A 21,723-nucleotide genomic window follows, 5' to 3' on the forward strand; every position below is an offset into this window, starting at 1 on the left:
TACTTTTACATGTACCTAAACAGGCACGTGTTCCATAGGGATGGTCCCTGATTTTCCCCCTTGCTTGGAATGTCTGTAATCTAGGTCACGTACACGCACATCTGTGTGTGGGAGTATTCGGAGAAAATCATTCCCTGAAACATAAACAACAATTCATGTGTTGTCTGTCTCTAGTTTTGCCTATAGTTTATTTTTTGCCTCTGGGAACCATTTTTCATCGTTTTATCTCATGAAACTACTTAAAATTCTGCGTGACAATGTTTTAACTAATAAACAATAAAAATATATTAAATCTAACATATATAGGTACTGAAAGGCACATTTATAGGGGAAAAACAGACATTTTATTGCAATTTTTTTTTCCGAATGAAACATGAAATTATATTAAAAAATTATCTAATTTTTTACCATTTTATTGTCATTACAAAATGATATAAATTTAAATAATGAAATTTTGTATTTACCTGTGAGCTGAAATTCTGTAGCAATTTCATAGGCCTATATAATAGAAATTATTTTTCTTATTTATTTGTTTCGATTTTTCCTAACCCGGTTAACAAGATAGTACCGGAAGATAAGAAGGAAAACTAATAGACTGTGCCTTTTTTTACTCAGTTTCCCGGGCTTTGAATATTTTTTTAGTAGCGCCATGTGAGGGAGAACGGGCAACTTGACTCGTTCTAGTCAACTCAACTCTCAAGTTGAAGCAACTCGAGCTCGATTTTAGTTTCCCTGTGTGAGGAGGGCCTTATTGTGACAATCAATCTGCAATAAAATCTGCAGAGAACCCAAAATTCCGTGCTCGAACCAAACATATTGATGTAAGGCATCATCATATTAGATCCAAGATCAGAGAAGGGGACATACTCCTTGAATATGTCCAGAGTCAAGATATGATTGCAGACATACTTACGAAAGGACTGCCAAGACCAGCTCATCAAAAGCTTTGCAAAGAACTGGGACTTGTCACCTGATTTCCACTAAGATAATTCAGACAGACTGAATTAAAGGGGGATGTTAGTGTAAATAAAAACGTGAAATATGTCGGTGTAAATAATGTCTGATAGATGGCAGCACCTATAACATATGTTGTCATACTCTGCTCAGTGTACTGTTTGTTCTCATTCCTCTTGTAACCGTCCTTGTGTGTGTTGTGTAGTTTGTAGTAATGTGTGTTTCTGTAATAAAACCATATATTGTAATTGATCCACGGACTCATCCTAATAGTATCCTCCTCCAGGGTTAAGCTTTGTCAATAACAAACACAGCTTTGAAAACTAAAATATTGAAGTTTTAATAAATACCATGTTATTATTTTACATTTAATACAAATTTTTTCCAAATTTAATATTTTATAAATTTTATACACATTTCATACATTTGATTTACTCGATACATATATGTTTTAATATGTTTGATCGAGAAGTGAGGTTCTAAATGACCGTTCTCTGAATGTATCAACAAATACTTGTACAAAAAAGTCCAATAAATAAATTTAAAAGGAAACTGATCCCTTATACTTCAAATGATGCTTTCTCAATAGATATTGCACTTTCTTTCCTCTAGCATATATCTTGAAAAATTAATTTGCGTCAAAACCTATGAATGTACAAAAAGAAAGAAAGAATGATTTGAAGTTTATTGATATGGACATATGTGCTAATCAGCGTTGGCAATACAGTGATAAAAACACAAAAAAACCCAGAAAAAAAAACAATTTGGAAAAGTAAATAAATGCTATCTACAGGGAAAAAAAAACATAATTAGTACATCAAACAACTGACTTATTGTGAAATGAAAAATAGATAAATGAAATAACTAGAGGAAATTGATAAAGTATAACGTAAACCCAATGTACATCAATCATAACTTGATGAGAAAACAGAAGGAAAAAAAAACAACAATAAATAAATTGAGAAGAAAAAAAATAGATAATATTGAATACAGATAAAGGACTTATAGTAGGACCAAGACTCTTTCTTTTTCCAGATACGCACGGAATAAGACTGTAATACTGCCCCGGTTTTCCCCGTTTATTGGCAGCATTAAGGAAGTGAGAAACCATTATAAAGGCATATAAATGTCTGAAATACATTATTAGGTTCATTATTAAGAGAAATTGGGAATAGATTTAACTCTTACAAAACTTCCCCTAAATCAAGAAATCTATTCTTCTAATACCTTTAACACAGAGACTCTTTCTTTTAAAATATACATTGAATACGATTTATGATTGTAAAATAATCAAATAAAAAGATTATTTCAAAAAAATTAAACAATATAATGTTTGTAAGGTCACACATGCCAATTGTGCCAAAATTAAGTTTGGAAGACTTTGTCAAATAACTATTTGACTAAGTCTTTCAAACCAAACTGTTGACAAAGGTTCTGTGAATGTACCAGTAGCCTGATTGTCATTCCCACAGTGCTAAACATCCAGTAATCAACTCAAACTTTTCTCGAGCTTATACCACACATCTATATTCTCTGTTTGATTGTGGAATTCTGAATTCTTGATCAGTCTCATGGCACTTTCATTGTTAACTTGTAAGACTGGCACAGCAACTGTTGCACACGGGTCTGAAAAAAGTTTGAGCAGCCAAGCAACTTCTTTAGCTGCCTGACTTGAAGTGAAAAGTTTAGTTTCTGCAGTAGAGAGGGAAACATTCTGGTGCTTACTAGTATAGGCGATGACCCTGTCCACTGTATTTGAAGACTATACCATAAGTCGATTTTCTGGTGATTCAATCACCAGCATAATTAGTACACTAAAAGCTTCCAATTTACTTTGAATATTTAATTTGTATTAAATACCCAGTTTTGATGTTCCTTTCCAATACTTCAACATTCTCTTGATCAGACCCCATTGAACTTGTCCAAGACTCTTGAACCAACACAATTATCACTTAAGCAATATTGGGACCAGTCACTATACACAGCTACATTAGACTTCCAATAGCATTTCTATATGGCACGTCCTCATCTGATGCATCGGAATGTTCAGGCAAAAATACACTCTTATCCATAGGGATGCATACAGGATTAGTAGTTGATATATAGAAGCAGTGTTCAAACAATGATGTACAGCTTTGTATTAAAAAAAGTTTATCCCAGGGTCCCCTCGGCTAAAGCCCTGTGTGCCTCTTCCTGTAATAGTTGTCTTTAGGGGCTGTACATGAGGCTTCGCATCTGGGCAATAGGTAAGATAGAGCCAACCCTGTGGACTGAGAATGCTGCTTTTCAGCTAAACTGCTGTTATTTAGTTAAAAGTTCATAGCTGTCAATCCAAGCTCTTTCAGGAGAAAAAGATTCACATTCACGAGAACCAGTTCCTCAATTAAAAAGTCTGAAGTAATATTAATTTAATTCGATCATATAGCATAAATGCATGGGATTCATCATTCTACAGTTCTTGTAATTGGTCAAATTAAGTGGGAGAATTTTAAATTTTCATTCTTCTTCTGCCACCTGTTAGTGCTTGTAGGGTCTGGATCTCTCTTCAACTTTATCCTTCTTATCATCAACAACATTATTAACCGCCTTTTCAGGCAATGGGTTATATAGTTTATTTTTCCACTGGCGTAGGTCATGGCTCGACAAAGCCCAAGTGCTAGGTCATTGTGATGACTAGAAAATCTGTACTGCACCTAAAATTTTCTTTATGTGATAATTAAATGGAGTAATATGAATGGCACAAAATTATAATATTTTATTTATTACAAAATTAACATTTTATAATAAATATGAACATTCATCTCAAATTTTTGTTATGCATGTGCGCATAGGCATAAAGTTATTGAAAGTGTTGGGGGGGGGCTCAGGTACTATACAACAAAACCTCATATATACGACGCACCGTATAAACGAGTTTTCAATCATGCCACCGAAACAGCGGGTCAAAGCATCGTATAAATGCAAAAATCGTATAACTGAAACTTTATTGAAAATTAAACCCCCCCCCTCCCCTTCCGTAAAAAATATCCCTACAGAAATCTCGAAATCAAAAATTAAAAACTATATAAAACTTGTAATATTTCATAAAATTAAAATCAAGAAAAATTTTATTATAACAAAATTACTCAAAACACCGTGCTAAGATTGACATGCATTACTGTTTCTTAAATCTCAAACACTCTTATGATGTTTTTGATCAGTTTTGAATAAAGATTTGAAAATAGGCAGTTCGTTTGAAATTACCCAGTTTTGATAAATATTTAAAATAAAAAAAATATGTTATTTAAAAGCTTAAACAAAAAATCGTGTTTTGTTGTTCGGTTTCTATATAAAAGCAAAGAGTCAACAAAGCACTGAGCTCAGCTCTTTTGAAAAAAATCAGTTTTTTCAGAAAGAACGTTAAATGCAGGTAAAATGGTTTTTCCGCATTTAACGCTGATCTTCCCAAAGTTTCCTCCGAGTTTTGAATTTGAATATCTCTGTGAATATTGCACTAAGAAAACATGGAATTTGTTTTTGGCATCAGGAGAGACTGGGCAACAACTTTCTAAATGGAAGTTATAGGACAGGGGATAGTACAAAAATTCAGATTTTTTTATTTTGTCACACACTGTATTTTAACTCTCAAAACTGGTACAGGGTAATTTTTGAACGCCTTTCGAGCATTTTTCGAATTAGAATCGTTTCTCTATGATGGATGGTTGATGAGATAAAGGCTGTATTAGCACTTTCAGGACACCCAGTATATAGATAATACTGAATTCTGATGTTACTTACAATAACTATGAATTCTTTCGAAAATACTACAGTAAATAGAAATGAAACAACTTTTAAGTGAGACACTAAAAGGTTACTAGGGAAACAACATAACTATACCCAAAATGAGAAGCAAACAACAGCTAGACGCGTTTCAGAACTGTATAAAGTTCCTTCTTTCAGTAGCAAAGAAAAATTAAAAGATAAACACTCCTTATAGCGGGAGTTACACGCTGTTCAAGACAGAGTCGAAAAACTATGTTTATCCTAAATATTTATATTTTTCTTTGCTACTGAAGGAACTTTATACAGTTCCAAAACTTGTCTAGCTGTTGTTCGCTTCTCATTTTGGGTATAGTTACGTTGCTTCCCTAGTATATTACTACAATAAAATAAATTTTCGGCAATTATTTACAATGATACTTAATTCTAATGTTTCCCCAAAGCAGAATATGCCGAAATCTGCGACGCACGAGCAGAAGAATTAGTGCTACTGCAGAACAATCTAGAAGAGTTTTAAGAAAAATGTAGAAAATTTTAGCAGGGCTGCAACTAGTGGAAAGCAGTGGGATCTAGTACAGCTAGCGCTGGACTAGTACAGCTAACGCTGGACTAGAGGGTGCACCAATTTCACCCTTTAACCTCTCCTTCAACATTAAAAAGGGGGCATAAAAATACCTGTGCTTTTCCTGGCCGACAATGCATCTAGTTGCGGCCCTGTATGAAACTGTCATTCATAAATTTAAGTTTGAAATAATTTCGCAGCAAGATCTTAAGTGGTTCCCAACTTTAAGGCGCAAATGTGAGCCGATCTCCCCATTAAAAAGTCTCGCCACAGAGAGCAACAGGCCTACAACGATTAATTATTCAATTATTACACTTCACTCGTAGTTAGAAAAACTGGTGGCAGATGGCAGCACTACACATAACAAGCATTACACAGAAACAAACTTTACGTCAGGTTTCACTACACGTACACACACATTCCCCCATGTACCAATTCGTTAGAGGTTCCGCAGAGGAATATGAACGAGGTACATGTGTGATTTAGTAGTAGTATCAAGAACTTAAGTGCAGTGTTTTTCTGTCAGATTTTAGCAACACCTTTCAAAGTTGAGAAATATCTCAGGTATGCGTGGTCATATATTCTGTTTTCAGTGGCGCGGTAGCCCAGGTCGATAAGATACTCATCTGAAGCACCAAAGGATGTTTAGAGGTGTCGCGAGTTCGATACCCGGTTCATCATGGTCAGAAAACTTTCCTGACACAGGGGTACAACAAAAATGGTGACATGACAGCAGAAAAATTGCTACCACAGGGAGTCCCCCATCGAGGGGTTAGCGCACCAACCTCTCGATGACAAGCCTGCCGTTCGAAATCAGCAATAAATTGTAGGCCCCGGTCTAATTAGCCCTTGTGTGCAGAAAATGACCATGGTGCGACAAAAATGATCAAATGATATTCTGTTTTGAACATTGTCCCGTAACTCAGTGGTTCTCCACATTTTGTTACCAGCGGCCCAGTCTTGCCGAATTCATGGTTCATTTGCGGCTCCCAAGAATATATATAGTTTGGTAGAAACTTTTACTTATAAAAGAACCACTTCAAAAAATAAAAAAATAAGCATACAAATCAATATTTCCAGCTTGTCGCGATGCCCCTGACCAAGGACAGAACTGGGGGGGGGGGGGAACAGAGGGGACAACTGACCCGGGTGGCAAAATTTAAGGGGTGGAAACAAAGAACACTATTTAAACATTATCAAATTTTAAAATGGTGGGGGCGGCAAAAATCCTATTTACTGCCTTGCCCCTGACCATGGCCCTCACAAATGGTGGGCTGACAAGGCTCCAGCCCTGGGGCCCGGGACGATTTTTACCTTTTTTGTTTTTTCACGCTGTAAATTCATCATAAAGGGGGCCCGTGAAAATCTGATCGGGGACACACATAAAATCCTGGCCTGGCTCCAGGATGTGGGGGCCATGCCCCTGACAAAATAGCTACGCCCCAGGAGCCACGGCGCACACTTTGAGGAAACACTGCCGTAATTCATAGTTATTGTTCCAATCGTTTTCATCTCCGCAGAACATAGTTTAGGGGGAGGGTAAGACAAAAATTGATGGAAGAAATTCACGTTAAAAAAAATTCAATCTCTCTTAAAAGCACTTGAAAATGATTATAATGTTTTCAAGGACTGCTACGAATTTTTAAGGACTTTTAAACACTTGAAAATGAACTTTTTCCCAAGGATTTTCAAGGAGGATACGAACTCTGTCCCTATACGCCAAAGCTTGACAAATCCCAGACTCCAGGCCATCATGGCAACTAGAAAATCGATATTGGCACCAAACATTCTCTGCATGTGATTGCTAGATTGGAAAATCACAGGATGACAAAAAGAATTTCCTTTTTCACTGCAGTGTGCCTTTCGACATGAGAAGGAGGTGGGTAACACTCCAGTTTCCCAAACTTTTTGTTCCATCCCCACCTTCTGAAAAAAATTTTCTCTCATCGCCCCCCAAGGGGTGATATTGTCCACTTTGAGAAACACTGATCTAACTGATCATAATAATAACTTCAATAATAATATTCTGTTCCCATTCTTCTAATCACCATCACCGAATAATATTACCCCAACTACTTGAGTTGTCTGAGCAATAATTTCATGCTCGGCTCTCTTTCCATAGTTTCACCTTCCGTAGTTTTGTAATTTTCGAACTCCGGATAATCCACCCTCAGATAATCGAGGTCCTACTGTACTTTGGATTTTGATAACAATTCTTGTTCCAAACAATGTTTGCCATAGAAGCTTTTGGCATCAAGAATATCTGTATAAGCTTTTAACGTACTCGCGAAATGCCCCCAAAATTAGAGAAACTGTTAATGAGCTATAGTACTTACCAAGAGATACTGTCTGAGACAAGTTGAGCCTTGATGAAGGATACAACGACCGGCCTAAGCATAGATGGCGGCAGCCCTGTTTCCAGAAATTTCATTTGGAGGGGGACCAAAGTGATAGAATATATGGATAGGCCATCTTTTCCCCTCTATTTCAGACATTTTCTCCCATTTCGGGAGGGGGACCCCCCCCCCCCCGATACATCTGGCTGCCCATTCGTGTGTGTGTTTGTGTTCTTCACACAAATTGGAGCATGGTTATTTTTTTTCGGAATTAGCCTATATATATATATGTGTGTGTGTTTGTGTATACTCCGCCTTGCTCCGGGGCAGTTGTAGAGACGTCATGCTACTGCAGTACAGGCTACTTCAATAATAAAAGCGCCGCTGAAAGGACGCCGTAAATGACCTCCCCAGGGGGGTATACTGTACACAATGAGGAAGGAGGTCGTACAGGAAGTGGTATATAAAAAAAGAAAGGAGAAAACTGTTCAACAGAACCGCCGAACCCCCCCTTCACTTGTTAAATGGTGGATGGTGGGAATGGTCAATGAGTCTATCGTTATAATATAGGTATCTGCCACAGCCACAGTGCAGAGCGTTCAAGAGGATTTATTATTCATTGATGACATTTTCTTCTCCTGTCGCAGTCGATCTACAATCAGCAAAGAAAAAAATTTGATATTTTTTTGTGATGGCCCTTTGCTGATGCCCTAAGCATGTGCTTTGTTTTCCTCAAAATGATTAAATCCTGCCTGTTGCGACCCAACGGCTTTTCTTTGATCACTCCGCACGATAGCCATTGTCCAAGCGCTTTGCCTTGCTCTATCTACCCGAGAAAGCTGGTTGTCTGGAATAAACTACTAACTACCATATGTTCATACAGGTCTGTAACTAGGCTGAGGAAATCGAGGCATTGCCCTGGGGCCCAGAGAAGGCACGCTACAACTCCGTGTTCATAGAAGAAAAAGGAAACATGATAAACATGGAAAGATAATCTATCAATACATAATTTTTTTTAAAAATTAATTTTCAATTTAAAATCTTATATAAGGATGACAGCGAGAGAGGCTTGACAAAGTACAATAAAGACCTCGTTGTAACGTCAACCCTAATTAATGTCATCAAGCACCAGGGGTTCTCAACCGTGTTATATATTGATGCTTGGCTATTTACTGTTTGGTCCACTAACTATAGCGATAGACATAGATTACTACAACCAGTTAGCATGGCATCCAGAGCATGACTGCCCTTCTTTATTACAATCACTGTCTTACAAGGCAGGATGGTGCTGCATCTACAAATGGTATTATGAAGTAGTAGATACATTACATGCCCTTTTTTAAAAAAAAAACCCATTAAAGTTCTATTATAGTTAATGTATGATAATGAATATTTAATTTATTGTCTATAACGTATGGGTGTAACTACAGTCCTCTCTGATCTTCTCAGGATTTGACCTGCTTCTGGAATTGCATCTGAAGATGAAGATGCCATCTTTTTAGCTGCCGTTAAAGGATACAAATCTTCAACTGTTCTGGTTATCTTCTCATTAGTTGTTCTGTCTTCTCTTACATGGTGTCTATTTCTTCGACATGTACCTCCATTTTTTCCCTCGATGATATAGGAACGAAGTTTCGGTCCTGTCTTGGTTATGACACCTTGTTGCCATGGTTCACGAGGTCTTTTCTTGAACCAGACCCTTGAGCCTTGTTTGAGTTCAGGATGATGCATTGCATGTTTGTCAAATCTTTCCTTCTGATATGCTTGTCTGGTTTTCAAGATTTTACTGGCTTCAGCTGCAGAAAACTTTGGCTTGAGTTGATGAGGATGAGTTGTTAAAAAGGATCTTAATCGTCTGCCCATCAGCAGTTCAGCTGGGGAAGGAAGATCCCGTGTAGGTTGTATCCCATAATCCAGTAGGACCGTATGTAGATCTTTACATTCTTCTATAGCTTTTGTGAGAGACCTCTTCAACGTTTGTACAGCTCTCTCAACTTGGCCATTGCTTCTGGGAAAGTGAGGTGAAATAATACTGTGTGTCACTCTTTGAAGAATTTTTGAAGGCTTTCTGCATTAAATGGTGGCCCTACGTCACTCACCAATTCTTCAGGTATTCCATGCCTCGCAAAGATGCTTTTCATTGCTTCTATTACTGCCTTTGCATTAGTACTCTTCATGTTTTTAACTTCTATGTACTTCGAGAAATAATTGATCATCAAAAGATACTGTTGACCTCTCAAGTAGAAAAAGTCACATGCCACTTTTTCCCATGGTCTTCCAGGCAGAATTTGTTTGAACAAGACTTCTTTAGAATTTGCCCTCTGATTTCGCTGACAGATTTTACATCTATTGATGTAGTTTTCCACATCGTCATTTATTTTCGGCCAGTAGAAATATTCTCTAGCTTTCAATTTGCAAGCAATAATACCTCGATGCGAGACATGCAGTTTTTCCAAGACTTCTGGTCTTGCAACTTGTGGCACAACAAGTCTCTGGCCTCTGCATATTATTCCTTCTTTAGAATAATACAGCTCATCTCTACAGTGCCAGTAAGGCTGAGCTGCTGCTCTGGTTCTATTCTTTTCTGGTCATCCCTTTTAAACATGATGAAGCACATCCTGAAGCTCTGCATCACTTGCTGTCATAAAAGCATATTCGTGCCACTTATTAGGCATAGCACATGCAAGGAGATTAATCGAGACAGCTGCTTCTTGCTCGTAATCCTCTTCAAATTTGTCATTTGGCGATTGAGCTCTTGACAAGGCATCTGCAATCTTTAGCTCTTTACCAGGTATGAACATAAGTTCAACATCATATTTGTTCGATCTCAACAGCATGAGCTGAAGTCTGGGAGAGATTGTGTCATATTGCTTTTTACTCAACCCTAGAAGGGGCTTGTGATCGGTTTGAACAACTACTGGTCTTCCATAGGTGTAATAATTGAAATGTTCCAGCCCACAGATCACAGCTAACAGTTATACAAATAGAAATACAACGCCACAACAGGCAAAATGCCCAATGAGGTGGCTGATACAAAGATGCCCATAAAAATATGGATGTCATATGTTTCAAAAATACAGCAACCCAATTAAAAATGCAATTAACACAAATTACAAACAATATATAAGCATGATAAAATATTATACAATGCCCATAAAGAATACTTATGGTTGTCTTATTCTAAGAATGGATAGTTCTTTCTCAATCTGTGCATAGCGTGTTTGAGCTGCTGTAAGTGTAGCAGATCCATATGCAACTGGTTTGTTATCTTGTAGGAGAACTGCTCCTAATCCGTGCTGGCTGGCATCCACTGAAATAGTCACTGACTTTTACACATCAAAATATTCTAGGCATGGAGCTTGCTCTATCATTTGTTTTAATTTGTCAAAATCACGTTGGGTATTTTCATCCCACAGTCACTCAGTATCTTGTTTTAATAGCTGACGTAGCGAGTGAGTTACACTAGACAAGTGAGGAGTGAACTTGGCTAGATAAGTTATCATTTCAAGAAATCTTTGTAGATCCTCACGACATTTGGGAGCAGCAAAGTCGTTAATGGCCTTAACTTTTTTGGGATCTGGAGTTATTCCAGTATCAGACATTATATGTCCCAAATAATTGACTGATGTTAAGGCTAATTGTGTCTTTTCAATATTGAACTTAAGATTAGCTTTTCTGGCTCGTGTCAGGGTTCGACGGAGTAACTGACAATGTTCTTGCATGGATGAAGATCCAAGGGCTATGTCATCAACGTATGGATTTATTTCTGGATCATCTTCAAAAATTTCATTCATGGCCCTCTGAAACTCTTCTGGGGCATTGTTTAGCCCAAATGGTAAAACTAAAAATCGATATTCTTCCCCAAGGTGTTGTGAAAGTTGTTAAAAATGATGATTCTTCATCAAGTGGTAACTCCCAGAATCCATTTTTTGCATCTAAGATTGTAAATACTTTACATCCTTGCAGCTTTGTTATCAGATTATCGGCTGCTGGTATTTGACAGTGAGGTCTTTGTATGGCATCATTTAATGGCCTTGGGTCTAGACAAATGCGTAATTTTTTGGGTGTATTCACCACAACCATGGTGCTGACCCACTCAGTAGGTTCCTCTACTTTTGCAATTACTCCATTATCACTCATGCGTTTAAGCTCCTGTTTCACTTTGCCATGAAGAGCCAATGGCACTTTTCGTGGAGCTGCCACATTTGGTGAATGATTTTCATTCAATTTAATTTTTACAGTACGTTTGAGTCGTCCCACACCAGTAAAAACATCTGAGAATTCTTTCATAACTTCTTCCGGTGTATCACTCTTATCTGAATTTCTGTTCATTTTCATAAGGTCATTCAATCTTTTAATTAGTCCTAATTCATTGCAAGCAACTAGGCCTAATATAGGGCAGGAATTCAGAGTTGTTACAAGAAATTTGAAACTTTTCTTCTGATTCTTGACCTCACAATTTAACGAACACTCACCCAATATTGGAACTACATTATCACTGTAGTCTAGCACTGGTTGTTTAATTTTCTTTACAGTTGGCTTTATTTTCCATTTTAGTAGTTCATTCTAAGGTATAATGTTCACTTGTGCTCCAGTATCCAGCTTAAATTTGACCTTGTTGCCATTAACTAGGATCTTCTGAAGCCACACAGAGTTTGGTTTTTCATTCTCTAAGGCAGCGGTTCCCAACCGGGGGTACGCGAAAAGAAAATGGTAATGGCGGCCATCCATCTAAAAAAAGAACAAAATAATAAAAAAAATTTAAAAAGAAATTTTAAAAGTAGGTAGAGGTTTTTTTACTGATATTGTCAGTTGCAATATATATATTGACATTTCCCCATCAATGAAATCTATAACAGAGGGGATGCGTCCGCTGGAAGGTTCGGCCTTCCTTCCTCCCAACTGCGCTCAACCTATGATCAGAATTTGTGAACTCCTTTCTCTCGGCTCACTTTTCTTCAGTGTTTTAGATTTGATTATTGACTCATGCTAGGCTGTGCATAAAAGTGAAGAATTAATTCGTGTTGTGTTTAACTTTTGTTGTGGGTGTTTGTATTGAGGCGTGTGCATGTTAATCCCACATGAATGAATGAACACCAGAACTTTGCCACTGGACTTATCCTGTTGCTGAGATCTCTTCCAGCCCAGCTCCGTGGCAGAGTCTGGAACACTTTATTTTGTGTCAAAAAAAAAAAACAAAAAAACATACAAACTTTTTTACAACATATTTTCCCCAGACAATTGGGTACTGTCCTTGTTAATCCCATAATTTTCTACGTCAACTTTTCTACCAAGCACCTACTACTCACGTGATTTGCGTTATGGATCAGTAGCTAAAAACTAGATTTCTGCGGAAGCAGACTGAAACACCAAAATGAAATACCTTGCATCTGTAAACGTGAAAACATATTTTGAATCTTCCAAAAGGTGTGCTGCCAAAACTACCGAAACAACCGACTACATTAGCTGTTGTATTGCGAGACGAGGAAAAATTCACACTATTGGTGAAAAGATGCTGTCATATGCATGTTTGCAGAGGAAAGTGCTCTTATAATGAGTTTAACACCTTTGCTCCAAATATTTTTCTCCCATCCAAGTCGGCGAAAGTACCGACGTTGCACAATATTCTGTGATACTTGTAATTGTTAAGTAATTGAAAGAGAAAAGTAAATTTTTTTATTTGTCACCCAATCAAAGGGGTCACAAAGATGTATTTGAAGCAATTAATCTTCATTTCCTTAAAAAAAGAATTCAATGGTCAAAATGCATTGTCTCACAACAGATAGAGGAAAATCCACGGAAAGTTGCTACTCAGGCCGTCGTGCACGCGTGGCAGAAGTCGCTCCCAAAATGAAATGGACTCACTGCACAGACAGATCTCTGCATTGAAACCGTTGCCTCCCTTACCTTGTTTTGAAGTTTTTCGAAAACTGTAATGGTGGATACAGATTGGTGGGGGAAGGGGGTCTGGAAGATTCGGGGTTGGGGGTACGCGGAAGGGAACCGAGCCAGCTGGAGGTACGCAGACTGAAAAAGGTTGGGAACCACTGCTCTAAGGCATCAATTGATTTTAATTCACCTAAATAAACAGTATCTGAGCCACTGTCATCACTGGCGCGATCTACTGTGTTAACTCGGCGAGTATTTGGTCTTTTATAAAAAGTTTTCTTCCTACATACTTTGGCCCAGTGATTTTTTCCACAGCACTTGCGGCACTTATTTCCGAAGGCGGGACACTCTTTTGGATGGTGTTTTTTTCCACACTGTTTACAGTCTCTCGGCTCGGCGATTTCGTTGTTTGCTGACCGCAACAATGCTGTGTGGTGTTTGTTTCTCCTTACGGCGTCGACCATTATTTCGCTTTCACCCATCTCCGTTGCCTGTGCCTTACTATCTTCGAAAGTTTTGCACTCGCTAATGATGTCTTGCAGTGTTTTCGTTGATCTACTCGTTTCTCGGACCAGTCTTTCTTGTAGTGCTTTGTCACTCAGTCCTTGGATGATCTTGTCACGGAGCATTCTTTCAATCGACTGACCGTAATTACACTCGACGACCGCGCATCGTAGTCGCGAATAATAGTTGGCAAATTTTTTCACCTTTTTCTTGTTTTATTTCAAGGAACTTGAAAGATGCATAAATCTTATTCTGATAGTCCGAGAAATATTTGTCGAACTCACGAAGGATTTGTTCGAGAGATATCGCAGTGCTTGCCGCTGCGGGCGCAATATTGAAGGATCGCAACTGCTTCTTCAATTCCTCTCCACACACATGACGAAAAAGAGCAGTTTTCGTAGTTTCTGCCTCTGAGCTGTATTTAAGCGCTTCTAAATAATCCAAGAAATCTTCCTTCCAATACCTCCATGCTTTGGACGGGTTTGCTCCGGCATCGAATGGCTGGATGGTCGGCAGGCTGTTCGCCATCTTTTCCAGATCACAAGGCAGGATGGTGCTGCCATCTACAAATGGTATTATGAAGTAGTAGATATATTACAAACCAGTGCTCCATGGCGACTCGAGGAAAATAATATAAATCAGTAAATTTGATAGATAAATAAATATAAAAGAGGCCCACAGGTTCTCTCCGCCATAAAAATTATATACTGGATAGGGCTCCACGAGTCAAAAAAGGTTGATAACCACTGCATTACACTATAAACATGCCCCTCACCACTCGGGGGACTGGGACGATTCCTCTCTATTATTTTTTTCAAACAAAAAATTCACTACAGAGTGACCCGTGAGCTATGGCCCACCAAAGAACCCAGCCTGAGACCCTGCTGCAGTATTGGGGGTGCCTATTATCGTCCCTTTTTTTAGTGCCTGCCAGCATAATAAGTGAATCAGGATTACTCATTATCAAGTTATCACCCCTTATGGTCATTTTTATGTGTTCCCCTAGTGACGTTATACCGAGGACTTACTATTTATGATTTGTTGAATTCTAAATAGACAGATACGTTTTGCATCACTTATGTATACCCATATTGTGCATGCATTTCACTGTTTATGAAGGGGTGGCTAACCTGCTTCCTTAGGTAATTGAAGGTCCTTAGGTAATTTTTACTTTTTCAGTTGAAGAAATTATTTTTAATTTGTGAGCGATATTTTTCTTATGAATGAGTCTTGTAACCAACTTATAGCCCCCCCCCCGCCCCCCCACACACACACACCAGCTTTTTATTGAATTTTAGTTTCATTTCCCATCTTCGAAACACCCAACCAAACGGGAAGAAAACTTGAAGGTGGGGGGGGGGGCATAACTATGATCTTTGCAGCCTGGGGCAAACATTATTTCATCGCCCCCACAACTTTCAAATTTGATAAAGGGTCTGCCCGAGGGGCTCTTGAACCTTTGAAAATTAATATTATAATTAACTCTCTTTTATTTTATCCCTCCCCTCCCCCAAGTCAAATTTTGTTGCAATGAGGCTAGAAAAACGTTTTGGTATCAGCCGTTCGGTTCTCTGTTGTGAATGGACATTTAGAATGTGCTGTTTTCCCTCCAATATTTTTCAAGAAAACATTGGGAGGATGGGGGGGGAACTGAAAGTTGTTGGTTTTCCCATATATATGCGGGACTCAAGCGCGTACAAAGAAGGAAGGTGCATTGCATTGCTTTTTCAGAAATTATTGTTGGGCGCACTCAGTCCCCTTACAAAATTTCTTGCGGAGGCTTAAATGGCGTCAGTCCCTAGGTTCCGGGGCCTGTCATGTACAGAGTGTAATTTTTTCTTATCTTGGTTTAAATATTATTTACCTTCCGATTCTCACCACCATCACACATAGGCGCTGTAACCTATTGGATGAGGACGTTTGAGCCCCCCCCCCCCCGTCACAATAAATTTTGTAAAGGGGGCTGAGCCCCCCTCCCAATAATTTCCGAAAAAACAATGCAATGCACCTTCTCTCTCCTGCGTACTTGCCGAGTTCTGTATATACGGAACAACCAGCATCTTTCAGCCCCCAATGTTCTTTGTGTCTGTGCCTTTTCCACCACACATCTTTGGGCTTCCTTTCATGTTGGCATCATGCGCCCCACCCCCCCTTCCCTTGGTCACAGTGAACAAAAGAAGAGACACTTTTGATTTTTTCCAGGCAAACAAGAAAAGACCCCTCCCCACTCAAAGAAAGTTCTTTGAGTCAGTCGTGCCTTTGGCAGTAAAAGCATGGCCGACAAGCCATTCATTGTTTAGTGGGCTATGGTAAAAGGGACAGTGAAACTGGGGGGACTGAGCGGCAAGAAAGAAATGAGAGAGAATTATTTTGGCATGAACAAGAAAGCCAAAGACCATCGGGAGTATTTAAAAGAAATAAAATTTTGAGCAGATTGTTTCCATTATATAATTCATAATTAGGACAATTTTTGGTTAAAATTTTTTTTTGGTCATAGCGAAATGAGGAAACCATTCACACAAATTTTCGGGGGGGGGGGGGGCGAGCCGGCTCTTCAAAAATATTGGGGGGGGGGGGCTCGGGCCCATGGGCTGGATACAAGTTTACGCCTATGCATGTGCAGCCCCTCCTTATATACTGTATATAAGATGGATATGCTGTTCTGAGCACATTCCATCAAGTGTTAGATCACAAATACAAAGGCCACAACAGGCGAATTGCCCATTTGTGTCAAGCCTATTTTTAAGGCCAATTGTTGTAGATTTCTATATTGATTTTGATATAAAAAACGGTTTTATTGCAGTTGTTCTGTACGTTAAAAAAACACATCTATATATTCACATGTTTATTTTAAAATTTTTCTCACAGGTGGTGTTTGACTTATTGATGTAAGTTTTTCTTTTGTGTGTTAAAATTAAATGGTTGCTACTACAATAGACTCTCTGTAATATGGTCATTTGCTAGTCCGGCCCATTCAGTAATCCAGTGTTTTTTCTTCGAGTGTAGATAAAGAAAACATGATACTGCATGTCTACACGTAGAAGTTTATATTATTTAAACAAGCTTTTTCAACTAACTTCCAGTAATCCGCATACCTTGGTCTGATATATGTGAGAGTCTACTATATCTTAAAATTATATACTTTTTAACAATACTAAATGCTATATATTGGCATATATTTTTTTGCTCTAATCTATCACCATGTGGTTTTTCTTTTAATATTCATACCTTTAACCTCTTTACAATTTCACGATGGTTTTTGAAAAACGTTATAAGTGGGATCCAGTGTTATAGAAGAAAATAAGTAATATTATGTCTAAACACTAGGGTGACCATATGTCCCGTATTTCCTGAGACAGTCCTGGTATTTCCTGTTTTCTTGGCCGTCCCGACTTTTTGGCAAAAGTGCCCGGTTTTTCCCGTATTTTACACGAAGCCTACTTGAATTTTTATTCTTTATTGAAGTCAAAGATTGACATTATTTTTCAACTCATAAATTATTTTATAATAATTACATCTATATATGAGAATATTAATCTCCCACATTTGCCTTGGTGAAAGTTTTTTTTTTCGTGGAATACATTTTGATCCACTGCAATTTGCAGTAATGCATCATTTCCCGCCATTGTAATTTCCCGTAATTTTCGCAATATTTGGCAACTTTGTTTGATTTTGGCGTCGTGTTTGGCGATAATTGGCGATGTCCCGTATTTTCCCGTATTTGGAATCCCAATGTCCCGTATTTCTCTCGAGGAAATATGGTCAGCCTACTAAACACCAGTGGAATAAATTCAAATAAGTTCTGTGTTTTCTTTCCTCTCTTCACCATCACGAAGCTTTATAGCAAACCTATTATCTATGGAAGTTGCATTTTCTTTCCCTCTTTTCTTTATAATATATCTTTCTACTATATACATGTAAGAGTGAAAGAGAAACTCTAAAAAAACTTTTATATTTTCTCTTGTACTTTTTTATTTATATATTTTTTTCTTCCCCCCCCCCTCTTTCTTTTTCTAACGCAGTTAGGTTATGACAAGGTTACCATATTTACCACAGATATGTTAAATAGAGAAAATATAAATTTCTCGCTAAATCTTTGTATGTGAAGTGGTTAAAAAAATCACAAATAGGGCAACATGAGGACAAATTACCATTGTCATATAATAAAATTCACATGTTGGGAGAGTGTGCTAGATCATTTTGATTGCTTTTCCCATCTTGCCCAATGTGTTAAATGTAACATTCCGAAATCTTTATCAATGATATTCATCATCATCTTATGAAATTGGATGCCTGTCTTCACGCACTCATCTCTTGGGAAAAGCTTTGATATCTCCACTTGGAGACACAAAGCAGAGTGTTACCAGTCCGTCAATGTCTTAATGCCCACATAAAACACCACATAAACAGGGCATTCTGGCTTTCTGATAGATTATAACTGTGGTTATTCTCTGCCAGCATATTTTAAAATAAATAGAAATACACTTGATTTTTTCTTATATCCACTGGAAAAAAAATACATCAATTGATTGAAAATAATAATAGAAATTATCTTTCAATCAATTGAAATGAAAGAAGAAATGAAGTAAAATTAAAACATAGTTTCAACTGTTACATAACAACATACCCTTTCAGCCAACTCCTTTGTGTCACACCGGAAATAAGGTTTTTTGAACGACCATTCTTCACCTTCGGGAATATCCGTCCCCATACGTGGCCAAATAGTACTTTGAACTCTAGAGTAACAACTATCTTTGATATTCAGTTGGATATAATGACGAATTTCCGCTGATGTTCCCCATGTACAACACACATATGTACAACTAATTATATCTTCTATTAGTATTGTCAATACAATGTTACCAGAAGAAAATTCAGCATTATTGTAGAAAAAAATTCTCTTGCTTGATACCAGTACATGCATTTCCTCTGTTTCTGAACGAATAGTTTCTTTGGAAATGAACCTAGAATATCAAACATATGAATATTTGCATACAAGCAAACAAATAGTTTGTTTTTTACAAATAATTAAGCTACCAAAGAAAAAACTCAAAAAGAGAAGAATTTACAGAATTCCTGATTGTCAGTATTGTTTTGTATTATCCATAGCATAGCTGCCAACTTTTGAAAATGAAAATTCGGGAGATTTTCGCGCAAACCCGTATTTTATGCTAAAACCACTCCCTAATAAATACAATAGGGATTTTCCAAACATAAAAGTTAAAGCGTAGGGAATAAAATCCCTACTCAAAAACTGAAGTCAAATTAAAATAAGGATTTTACACACATGGAAGTTAAACCCTTGGGAATAAAATTCCTACGCAAAAAACAAGTGAAATTGGAGGCCAAAACTTCAATGATGTAAAAATAAATATTGCGTTCAATCAGAAACGCTGTGAACAAACATTCTGCGCGAATGACGCCAAAATCATCGGAAGATGAAGGAAAGCACAGTCAATTTTTGAAGAACACTGACTTTTGAAGTGACATTTGCTTGATGTTTTTTTTTTAATTTCACGAGTGATGATGGCAGTCTTTCCATGACCGATGTTCATGTCCGTAACACAACTTGTACAAAAAGGAAAAGTCGGCCCTCTTCTGGAACGTTTGATGAAAGGAAATTCATCGGGGAATAAGTATCTTTAAAATTGATTAAATATGTTTTTGTTCATCAGTATTCATGTTTTGTTATATCGCACGTACGTAACTTCAACAAAAGAAATTTTGACCACATGCGCGTCACTATAATCTTCAATTATTATCCAGGACTATTGGATGCTAAGCCATTTCCCTGCACGATAAGAGAAACAACTTTATTGTTACCATCAGAGGGTTTGTAAAACTTCCTTGAAAAGGGTATTTCCCCATTTACGATGTGTGACGTCATTTTGAAAAGGAAAAAAAAGAGGCTTCATGCCCCACAAGAAATTCCTTAGGGATTGTTTTCATAAGTGGGGATTTTTTTAATGAAGTAGGGAATTTTTAGGGACAATTAGGGATTTTTGTAAAAATTCGGGAGATTTAAGAACTTTTTGGGAGGTCGAGCGATGAAGCTAAAATTCGGGAGACTTGGCAGCTATGCCATAGTATTAGATAAAAAAGACATTTTCTATAGACTATTTCGGGTAACAATATTACAGTTGGGCTTCTGTATAACCACTTCTAGGGACCAAATAAAAGCGACTTTATAAGCAGGATGATGTTAAAACCCATTGTTATACTGATGTCTTACTGCACGTGAAAATATGGATTATTATCAGGTCAAACATGATTATCATGATAAAAGTATATTACAAAAATAGTTATACACGTACAGTCGAACTTTCCAAACCCAGACACCCACCTATATAATCTGGACTCTCATGCTGAATTTGTTTTCCCTCAACCAGGAACTCTAATATTTTTCTTCACCCAAATCCCATTCTGACCCTTTATTTATACATCAGTCATTTTCTACCTTTTTGTACCATATTTTCCAGACATGTTGTTGGTGTCCAAACTGCAGTTTTCTGGCTTCGGGGTAATAATGAAATGTCACCAATGATTATGATTAGTCAGAAAGTCAGTTTTAATATCAAAAGAACTTTTTTTTCATTTCATTTTTCTACACAATACAGTTTGAGTTTTATAGCTTGCCTAGCACTCTTATTTTCTATGATTATTTAAGTAAATTTTCATACGTGCCAAAAATTGTCAAGTGATATGGCAGGTATAAATTGCTAATAACAACATAATTCTTTAAGTATATGTGAGAAAGTTGGAATTTTGAAAGAGCTAAAACGTTAAAAACAATACAAATGTTGTGCGAAGAATATGGGATCAGCAATCTACCGTTTATATACACTCATACTACTGTCCATAAATTAAGGATAATTCAGAATCACACGGAAATCGAAATCTAAAGTAAAAATTTCACCTGTAGAATTATCACACACATCTCACATCTGCAAGAATGATATGCAAATTTCAGGAAGCCACCAGATGATGCCGATAGTACGTCACAATGACAAGAGTGTAAGAGGGGGGTATATAAGGAATGGTGGCAAAGAAGTGAAATTGTTCACAAGAGTTCTGTAAGGCGCTCATTGCCATAAGCGAATAGTTATGACACAGAGGACGCATGTGGATGATTTTTTACATGGTAGAATTATCGGTCGCCTGGAATGTGGGCGTACTCAGATGGAAGTATCCGAGGAACTTGGAATTGCCCAAAGTGTCATGTCTAGGCTTTGGCAACGATTCCATGATAACGGAAATGTCAGTAGACGTTACAGTACAGGTCACCCCCGAGTTACAACACCGAATGAAGACCGGTATTTCGCAGTAACTGCCAAAAAAAGCAGACAGAGCACAGCATCCGACCTGTCTCGTCAGCCATCTGCAGCCACGGGTACCACAGTTTCAAGGCAAACCGTGTACAGACATTTGGGAGATATTGGTCTATATGCCTGCAGGCCTGTCAGATGTGTTTCGCTCACGGCAACTCACTGTTGGCAGCGATTAGCCTGGAGTAGAGAACACGCAATGTGGACATCGTCACAGTGGGCTTGTGTGTTTTCCGATGAGTCCAGGTTTAGCTTGCAGTTTGATTCACGTCGGACTTTCATATGGAGAATGCCAGGTACCAAGACAACATAATTGAACGACACCGTTACGGTGGTGCAGCATTGCTCGTTTGGGGTGGAATTATACTGGGTGATAATAAATTATACTGGGTTG

The 21,723-nt window shown here is 37.8% G+C and overlaps 1 protein-coding gene across 3 annotated transcripts in view; it reads right to left on the reverse strand.

Moving 5' to 3' along the window:
• Window positions 1-468: 468 nt before the first annotated feature.
• Vps13D (vacuolar protein sorting 13D) overlaps window positions 469-21,723 on the reverse strand; it is a 561,523-nt gene continuing 540,268 nt past the window's right edge. For 2 of the 3 annotated variants that reach the window (XM_089241867.1, XM_089241868.1), the window contains exons 77-78: window positions 18,632-18,968; window positions 12,178-12,342 (exon numbers count right to left, since the gene is read on the reverse strand). In XM_089241867.1, coding sequence (XP_089097993.1) covers window positions 12,178-12,342; window positions 18,632-18,968 — 502 coding nt within the window. Of the gene's footprint in view, window positions 1,600-12,177; window positions 12,343-18,631; window positions 18,969-21,723 lie in introns of those variants that run through there. The other variant, XM_089241869.1, reaches the window with a different exon arrangement.

Source organism: Pholcus phalangioides, unplaced genomic scaffold (genome assembly GCF_987345545.1).
Source record: "Pholcus phalangioides strain wild (caught in Gottingen) unplaced genomic scaffold, Ppha-v1.0 ptg000014l_1, whole genome shotgun sequence".
In the NCBI taxonomy this organism is placed as follows: Eukaryota; Metazoa; Arthropoda; class Arachnida; order Araneae; family Pholcidae; genus Pholcus; species Pholcus phalangioides.